Source organism: Salmo salar, chromosome 03, assembly GCF_965601325.2.
Source record: "Salmo salar chromosome 03, fSalSal1, whole genome shotgun sequence".
In the NCBI taxonomy this organism is placed as follows: Eukaryota; Metazoa; Chordata; class Actinopteri; order Salmoniformes; family Salmonidae; genus Salmo; species Salmo salar.
Genome location: NC_138293.1, coordinates 47569673 through 47579237, shown reverse-complemented (window position 1 = coordinate 47579237; position 9565 = coordinate 47569673). Strand labels below are relative to the sequence as shown.

General features: G+C 45.4%; 1 protein-coding gene across 1 annotated transcript; it reads right to left on the bottom strand.

Annotated features, from left to right (window-relative positions):
• Positions 1-726: 726 nt before the first annotated feature.
• LOC106600553 (uncharacterized) lies at positions 727-6443 on the bottom strand. Its single transcript, XM_014191996.3, has 8 exons — positions 4494-6443; positions 4219-4406; positions 4057-4154; positions 3742-3899; positions 3426-3618; positions 1199-1343; positions 1033-1108; positions 727-818 (listed from the first exon to the last, which is right to left on the bottom strand). Exons 1-8 carry the CDS (start codon positions 6154-6156, stop codon positions 727-729), a joined length of 2613 nt encoding a protein of 870 aa, XP_014047471.1. The 5' UTR covers positions 6157-6443.
• Positions 6444-9565: the final 3122 nt, after the last annotated feature.

Genomic DNA, 9565 nt, shown 5'->3' with positions numbered 1-9565 from the left:
ACCTGACCAGATTTACAGGTCCTATATGCACATTTTTATGGCGAGAGAGTAGGACATTTTTATGAATTGCCAACTTTGTGGTACAACTGTTTATTAGAAACAATAAACACATAGCAAAATCAGGAGCCCATGTTGTATTATAACCATATAGAGTTAAAGTTTGTGTCTGAGGTCATGCTGTAATCGGGATATTTTCAACGAACCTTGACTTGGTGATACTTTCTTTGTTATTGGTTTGAAAGGTTCCAGTGTATGTAGGAAATGCCTGGAGTGTCACAGGAGACCCCTGGAGTAGGTTAACACACTTCTGTGTCTAGTGGAACTAAAAAACCCAGAGAATATTCAGAAAAATAATATATCCACCTTTGCATAGATTGAGAAACGCCTCTTGCACGTGTGTAGATCTTTGTCGCACTTTGTGACATGCTGTCAGCCGAGGCCACGGCGCATAGAAACGACTAGTTCCTGCAAAGATGTTGGGAATTGCAAGATGTCTGGCAGCTAAAATCGGGAGGCAATTCCTCACTTGGTGCAAAAACTGGATTTAATATCTTTATGAATATTCTTAGATTTTTGGAGTACCACCGGCAACTGGACACGGACGTTTATAAGAGACAAGTTTCTTCCAAATCAAGAACAAAGAAAGTATCTGCAAGAAAAATGCTATTCAATACCTCTTTCATACCCCATTACAAACTGTAGCTGGTTGAATTAGTGGTCTGAAGGTCAGACAGGCTTTTTGTCAACCAGGACCACTTCTCCACTGGAGACCACAGCAGTGTGTATAGTCTTCCTCTGAGCAGCAGCAACATCTCTCCCTGAAAAACACAACGGAACCTGGGTCATATTCACAATCACAAAGCATCTGAACGCAGAAGTGTTGATCTAGGATCAGTTGTCTGTTAAATCATAATGATTAAGATTATGGACAGGGAGGATCGGATTCTAGATCAGCACTCCTACTCTAAGACACTTTAAATATGGGCCATGGTGCCCAAGCAAGGCCTTTATAAAGGGAGAACCACTACCTACTTTGCCTGTTGCATTTAGGTTCACAGGAGACCCCTGGAGTAGGGTAACACACAGATGTACTACAGTGGATGAAAATCTGTCAAGAGAGTACAGAATAAAATAAGTTAGAGAAAAGTAAATAGTATATCAAATAAAGTATTTATTATTAAAAAAGCTAGCCAATTACCCGATCTTTCTGGGGAGACAGAGTGTGATCCACAAAGGTGAACATCTCGAGGGTAAAGCGTTTGTAGTGATTGGGGTACAGAAGGCCAGAGGAACGTTCCACAGGGACCATGGTGGTCAGGTAATTATCATTCGGGAAGGAACAACTGGGAAGAGAGAGAGGAATAAATAGATAGTTCATGTTGCAAAATTTCATCCAACCCTTCCTGTCCAAAGCACTTTACACTGAGTGTACAAAACATTAGGAACAACCGCTCTTTCCATGACATAGACTTACCCCAAAACAAATCATATTTTATTGGTCAAATACACATGGTTAGCAGATGTTAATGCGAGTGTAGAGAAATGCTTGTGCTTCTAGTTCCGACAATGCAGTAATATCTAACAAGTAATCTAACAAATTCACAACAACTGCCTAATACACACAAATCTAAAGCGGTGAATGAGAACATGTGCATATAAATATATGGATGAGCGATGGCCGTGCGGCATAGGCAAGATGCAGTAGATGGTATAGAACAGTATATACATTTAAGATGAGTAATGTAGGATATGTAAACATTATTAAAGTGTCGTTATTTAAAGTGACTAATGATACCTTTAATAAGTCCATTTATTAAAGTGGCCAGAGATTTGAGTCAATGTGTTGGCAGCAGCCACCCTATCTTAGTGATGGCTGTTTAACAGTCTGATGGCCTTGAGATAGAAGCTGTTTTTCAGTCTCTCGGTCCCAGCTTTGATGCACCTGTACTGATCTCGCCTTCTGGGTGGTGGCGGGGTGAACAAAACAGTGGCTCGGGTGGTTGTTGTCCTTGATGATCTTTTTGGCCTTCCTGTGACATCGGGTGGTGTAGGTGTCCTGGAGGGCAGGTAGTTTGCCCCCGGTGATGCATTGTGCAGATCGCACTACCCTCTGGAGAGCCTTGTGTTTGAGGGCGGTGCAGTTGCTGTACCGACAGGATGCTCTCGATTGTGCATCTGCAAAAGTTTGTGAGTGTTTTAGGTGACAAGTCAAATTTCTTCAGCCTCCTGAGGTTGAATAGTCACTGCTGCGCCTTCTTCACCACGCTGTCTGTGTCGGTGGACCATTTCAGTTTGTCCGTGATGTGTACGCCGAGAAACTTTAAACTCTCCACCTTCTCCACTACTGTCCCGTTGATGTGGATGGGAGGGGGGGGGGGGGGGGGGGGGTGCTCCCTCTGCTGTTTCCTGAAGTCCACGATCATCTCCTTTGTTTTGTTGACGTTGAGTGAGAGGTTGTTTTCCTGACACCACACTCCGAGGGCCCTCACCTCCTCTCAGTAGGCTGTCTCGTCGTTGTTGGTAATCAAGCCTACCACTGTAGTGTCGTCTGCAAACTTGATGATTGAGTTGGAAGCGCGCATGGCCACACAGTCATGGATGAACAGGGAGTACATGAGAGGGCTGAGAACCCTTGTGGGGCCCCAGTGTAGAGGATCTGCGGGGTGGAGATGTTGTTTCCTACCTTCACCACCTGGGGGCGGCTCGTCAAAGTCCAGGACCCAGTTGCACAGGGCGGGGTCGAGACCCAGGGTCTCGAGCTTAATGACGAGTTTTGAGGGTACAATGGTGTTAAATGCTGAGCTGTACCAGGTGAAAGCTATGATCCCTTATTGATGTCACCTGTTAAATCCACTTCAATCAGTGGAGATGGAGGGGACGGAACAGGTTAAAGAAGGATTTTTAAGCCTTAAAACAATTGAGACATGGATTGTGTATAGTTCCCTTCCATGGGTGAAAATGTTTAAGTGCCTTTGAACGGGATATAGTAGGTGCCAGGTGCACCGGTTTAGTGTGTCATGAACTGTAACGATGCTGGGTTTTTCACTCTCAACAGTTTCCTGTGTGTATCAAGAATGCTCCACCACCCAAAGGACATTCAACTTGACACAACTGTGGGAAGCACTGGCGTCAACATGGGCCAGCATCCATGCTGAACGCTTTCGGCACCTTGCCGACGAATTGAGGCTGTTCTGAAGGCAAAAGGGGGTGCAAATCAATATTAGGAAGGTGTTCCTAATGTTTTGTACACTCAGTGTATATATAATTTAAAATACATAGTGGTACATGATGCCTTCTGAGGTCACATAACGAAGAGATCTCAAACATAGTATTCAAACTACATACAGTATTAGTAAAAAGAGCAAGACGTATAATCAAGGAGCAGCAAGCATGGAAATCAGGATGATATTACTGTAGTTACTCACTCTTCAATGATGAGATCCCACTGGGGCATGCTGACAGGGCTGGGGGCAGAGGTGGTCCAGCAGTGCTCCAGCATCAGGAACAGGTTGGGATCCTTCATCTCCAGGATGCGAACCTCAACGTTCACAGGCTGCCTCAAGACTTTAGTGATAGGGTATTCTTCCTCAGTGTAATACAATGTGAAGGATCTCGACCCTGGAAGTCAGACAGGATTGGAAAAACTTTTGTAAAAGTATATATATTTTTTTTTTGTATCACTTCATGCGTTCAAATATTACAAATTGACACAGAACAAGCCTGAAATGAAATGCACGTTACCGTCATTACATCCCTTGGTGTCACATGTTCCTTTGGCCAGTCTGAGTTCCACTCTGAGGGGTCCTAGAGCAGCAACAGGAGCGGGTGCAGGAACAGTGTTCACCTCAATAACCAGAGCCTCTACTGCAGTGGCAGAGTACTTACACTGGAACAGCAGCCTAGATAGGGAGAAGAAAGCAGTGATACAATAGGATCTTTAAGCATACTGTATCACTACTTTATGGGCTAAATCTAAGTCCTTACACGCCTGGGATGTTCTGAATTCCCTCTGGGGAATCAATAAAGTAAATTCAATCTTACAGAGAGAAGACTCACTCAAAATGGCTGTCCCTGGTGATAGAGCCTCGAGGTCCCATCCCCACGTTATAGGAAGATGCCATCCTGTTCTCATAAACCACATAGCCACTTTCTTCCTGCAGGGGAGAGTCCACAGTTAATACTGAGCCAGTGTATAACATGTATATTATCTCTACTCACCTTTAGAGTGGTGCCACAGGCAGTGACAGGGAACTGGTATATGGCAAAGGCTAAAGTGATGCCAACAGGACTGCAGGGGCTGTCATTCCCCCCCAACAGACTGATGGAATCGATGTCTATTTTAGGCGAAGTGGCATCCCTGGCCACCACCACCACAAACTGACCATCCCTGGTACACTGCACAGTCACTGGGGAAAGAGAGGAAAAAGTGAATGTTTTTGAGCATTACAATATTATCTGAGCATTACAAGACAGAAACAATATCAGACACTCACCTGCCTTTCCATAGTAACACTGCTGTCCATTGAAGCAGCAGTCGATAGCCTGACATTGAGATGGAGTAATATCTGGGGTTCCACATTGCACTGTATCCTGAACCTTTACTTGACATCTCTGATCTGGAGTTGTGTTTACTGCTGGCCTCTGGGGTTCTGACCTCTGGGGAGTCTGCAGCTGTGGCCACTGGGGCTCTGGCCTCTGTGGAGTCTGTAGCTGTGGCCCCTGGATCACTGGCCTCTGAGGAGTCTGCTGCTGTGGCCACCGGAGCTCTGGCCTCTGGGGAGTCTGCTGCTGTGGCCACTGGAGCTCTGGCCTCTGGGGAGTCTGCTGCTGTGGCCACTGGAGCTCTGGTCTCTGGGGAGTCTGTAGCTGTGGCCTCTGGGGATCTGGCCTCTGGGGAGTCTGTAGCTGTGGCCTCTGGGGTTCTGGCCTCTGGGGAGTCTGCAGCTGTGGCCCCTGGGTTTCTGGCCTTTGGGGAGTCTGAAGCTGTGGCCACTGGGGATCTGGCCTCTGTGGAGTCTGCAACAGTGGCCACTGGGGCTCTGGTCTCTGGGGAGTCTGCTGCTGTGGCCTCTGGATCACTGGCCTCTGGGGAGTCTGCTGCTGTGGTCTCTGGGGAGTCTGGGGCTGTGGCCACTGGGGCTCTGGCCTTTGGGGAGTCTGTAGCTGTGGCCTCTGGGGTTCTGGCCTCTGGGGAGTCTGCAGCTGTGGCCACTGGGGATCTGGCCTCTGTGGAGTCTGCAGCTGTGGCCCCTGGATCATTGGCCTCTGAGGAGTCTGCTGCTGTGGCCGCTGGAGCTCTGGTCTCTGGGGAGTCTGTAGCTGTGGCCTCTGGGGATCTGGCCTCTGTGGAGTCTGCAGCTGTGGCCTCTGTATCACTGGCCTCTGAGGAGTCTCCAGCTGTGGCCACTGGAGCTCATGCCTATGGGGAATCTGTAGCTGTGGCCACTGGGGCTCTGGCCTCTGGGGAGTCTGCAGCTGTGGCCACTGGGGCTCTGGCCTCTGGGGAGTCTGCAGCTGTGGCCACTGGTGCTCTGGCCTCTGGGGAGTCTGCAGCTGTGGCCACTGGGGCTCTGGTCTCTGGGATGTCTGCTGTGTTGGCCTCTGGGGAGCCTGCTGATGTGGTCTCTGGGGCTCTGGTCTCTGGGAAGTCTGCAGCTGTGGCCCTTGGGGCTCTGGCCTCTGAGGAGTCTGCAGCTGTGGTATCTGGGGAGTCTGCAGCTGTGGCCTCTGGGGCTCTGGTCTCTGGAGAGTCTGTAGTTGTGGTCCCTGGGGCTCTGGCCTCTGGGGAGTCTGCAGCTGTGCCCCTTGGGGCTCTGGTCTCTGGGGAGTCTGCAGCTGTGGCCTCTGGGGCTCTGATCTCTGGTGAGTCTGCAGCTGTGGCCTCTGGGGCTCTGATCTCTGGTGAGTCTGCAGCTGTGGCCTCTGGGGCTCTGGTCTTTGGGGAGTCTGCTGCTGTGGCCACTGGGGCTCTGGCCTCTGGGGAGTCTGCTGCTGTGGCCACTGGGGCTCTGGCCACTGGGGCAGCCTAGGCGTAGAGGTTGTAATTTGGGGTTGGGGGTTGTTGTATGAAGGAAACCTCAAGTTACGCTGTCCATCAGAACAACATGCAAACACTACCAACAACACAAACCCAAAGGAACACCACCTCACTGCCATACCTGCTCAATAAGCTATCTTCAATAATACAGGTATCTGCAATATTGCCTATACAACCTATACTATCTAATACAGATTTATACCTGAGTATAATGGAATGCTAGAAACTGCCTCCTGTATTCAAAATGAATCCCTTTCCAACCCTGTGCAATTAAATGGTCAGCACTGTATTGTCTAGACTAGTCAGTGGACTTATCCAGAAACAACCACTAGTAGTCTGTGAAAATAAGAGTAAAATACAAGTTGCAAAAATAGATCGCAACAAGGAAACAAAAACCTGCTTCAGTGCAGAAGAATTGTTCAACCTCCATTAGGAAGAACACAGCTTATATACCCTGAGATATATGATGTAATACATCACTATGTGTGTACGTGTTCCTGTGTGTCCTCAGTCCTTGTACTACGACCTTTAGCGAGACGCTGACGCAAATTCCTATCATGTGCGAACACATGGGTGCAACTTTGGTTTTAGAAGTGGGGGGGACATAACTTTGCGGGTGTCTGGGGTTCCTCAAACTTTGGGGGGCATCTAAAGCTTATTTCCTGCATTTCTACACAAATATAATATGACCCTTCTAGCTGTCTCTATTTAGAACAACAAAAAGTAAGCAAAAATGGCCACAGTCATCAAGCTAGGTAAGAGATTGTGTTTAAATATGCTTAAGTGGTTAACTTCTATGGGCTAGGACCCGCGGTACACACTATCAACAGCCAGTGAAATAGCATGGCGCGAAATACAAAACAGCAAAAATCTCATAATTTCATTTTCTCAAACAATCAACTATTTTACACCATTTTAAAGATAAACTTCTCGTTAATCTAACCACATTGTCCGATTTCAAAAAGGCTTTACGGTGAAAGCATAAAATTAGATTATGTTAGGACATAAACTTCACAAGAAAAACCACACAGCCATTTTCCAAGCAAGGACATGCATCACAAAAAACAAAAATACAGCTAAAATATTCACTAACCTTTGATGATCTTCATCAGATGGCACTCATAGGACTTCATGTTACACAATACATGTATGTTTTGCTCGATAAAGTTCATATTTATATCCAAAAAACCCATTTTACATTGGCACGTGATGTTCAGAAAATGTATTCCCACCAAAACTGCCGGTGAATGAGCACATCAATTTACAAAAATACTCATCATAAACGTTGATAAAATTTACAACAGTTATTGAAAGAATTATAGATATACTTCTCCTTAATGCAACCGCTGTGCCAGATTTTAAAATAGCTTTACGGAGAAAGCACATTTTTCAATATTCTGAGTACATAGCTCAACCATCAAAGCAAGCTATACAGATACCCGCCAAGTCCTGGGGTCAACTAAACTCAGAATTAGTATTAAAAATATTCTCTTACCATTGCTGATCTTCGTCAGAATGCACTCCGAGGACTCCTTCTTCCACAAGAAATGTTATTTTTGTTCGAAATACTCCATATTTATGTCCAAATACCTCTGTTTTGTTCGGGCATTCAGATCACTATCCAAAGGCATAACGCACGAGCGTAAATCCAGACACGAAAAGTAAAATAGTTCCATTACCGTTCGTAGAAACATGTCAAACATTGTTTACAATCAATCCTTAGGGTCTTTTTAACATAAAACGTCGATAATATTCCAACCGGACAATAGCGTATTCATTACAGTGGAAAAAGAAGGAGCGGGGCGCCAAATGTGCCCGCGCAGTAAACAACTCACTAGTCCCAGGCAGTCCACTCATTGACTGAGCTCCTATTTTCTGCCCAGTAACAGGAGAAGGATGAAACACGTTTCTAAAGGCTGTTGACAGCCAATGGAAGCCTTAGGAAGTGCAACGTGACCCCACAGACACTGTAGTTTTGATAGGGATTCAAAAGAAGAACTACAATTCTCAGATTTCCCACTTCTTGGTTGGATTTTTCTCAGGTTTTTGCCTGCCATATGAGTTCTGTTATACTCACAGACATCATTCATACAGTTTTAGACACTTCAGAGTGTTTTCTATCCAAATCTACTAATAATATGCAAATATTTGACTCTGGGCCCGAGTATTAGGCAGTTTACTCTGGGCACGCTTTTCATCAGAAAATGAAAATACTGCCCCCTATACCTTAAAAAGTTAACAAGACTGAACTAGATCTTTGATCATGTAATATTGTGTTGCACCTTTAACCAATAGCCTAACAAATGAACAACTCTTACAAATAAAGTACAAAGACAACTTTTGATTGTCTTTATTAAGACTCCCTCTACATCAAATGTCAGCCAGACCGCCCAGCCAACCCGATCGCCACCAGTCTAGTCAATAACTCAACTCTCTCCCAACACAACTTCCTTCCCATCTCTTTTTATATGTCTCAAGGGAAAGTTTTAGAAAACTAAAGCTTAATAATAAAACCACATACACCTACACATTAACGTGCAGAAACACTACGTCCTCCATATAATTCATATCGTTGGCCTAATAGTACTGTAGAGGTATTTTTACTTGCACACAATATAGCTGGGTCACCCCGTCCTGTCCCTAGGGGTCCACGGCTCGGCAGCTCCCCAACCCAACACACCCCACTCATCTTTAGGATCTTAGTGAAACATTCATTATTTTCAGGTGTGTTAGGCCAAGGCCAGCGTGACAACCAACAGTACGGCAGACCACCAGGGCCAGGTCTGCGCAGCCCAGCAGCTAGGGATTGCCTAAATAGATATCTCCCATGATGTGGGCATGTTTTCAATACAGTCTCCTTTTGTTGTACAGTAGTATTACATATAAGGCATCCACACCTTATGAAAGTTGCACAGTATACCCATAATCTTGTAATAAATCAAATCTAGTGATACATAACTTCCCATTTTTTCCATTCATTGTGGGATGATAACCAACCTTCCAATTAATGGCAAATACATTTCTTAGCCGCTATAAATGCTAGGCAACACAGTTTCTTCAGATAACAGTCTCCAGTATAACATTTTTCAAGGAAACAAAAACAGGGAGACGGGAGAATCTGTAGACATGCTGAGATAAAAGAACATGCTCTTTGCCAGAATTCAGCCAGCCTTCACAAGACCACAACATATGCAAATATGTCTCCTTTTATGTTTTACGCCTCCAGCAGAACAATTCAACTTCTATGTGCATGATATTCAGTTTCACTGGCATATAGTACATTCTATGGTCTTAAACTGCAGTAATTTATGTCTGAGAATATATGAACATGACTGGGCATTCTAACATATCTGTATCCATTCATCATCATCAATAGCGTCTCTCAGGTCTTCCTCACATTTTTGTTTCACATGTTTTGTGTCATCGGGAAAAGCCTCTATCAACCCTTGATGCAGTTTGGAAATCAACTTTAGAGGTTTGTCAGACTGCTTTAAAATAGTTTCAATCTTTGAAGCTTCTTGCTTGTCC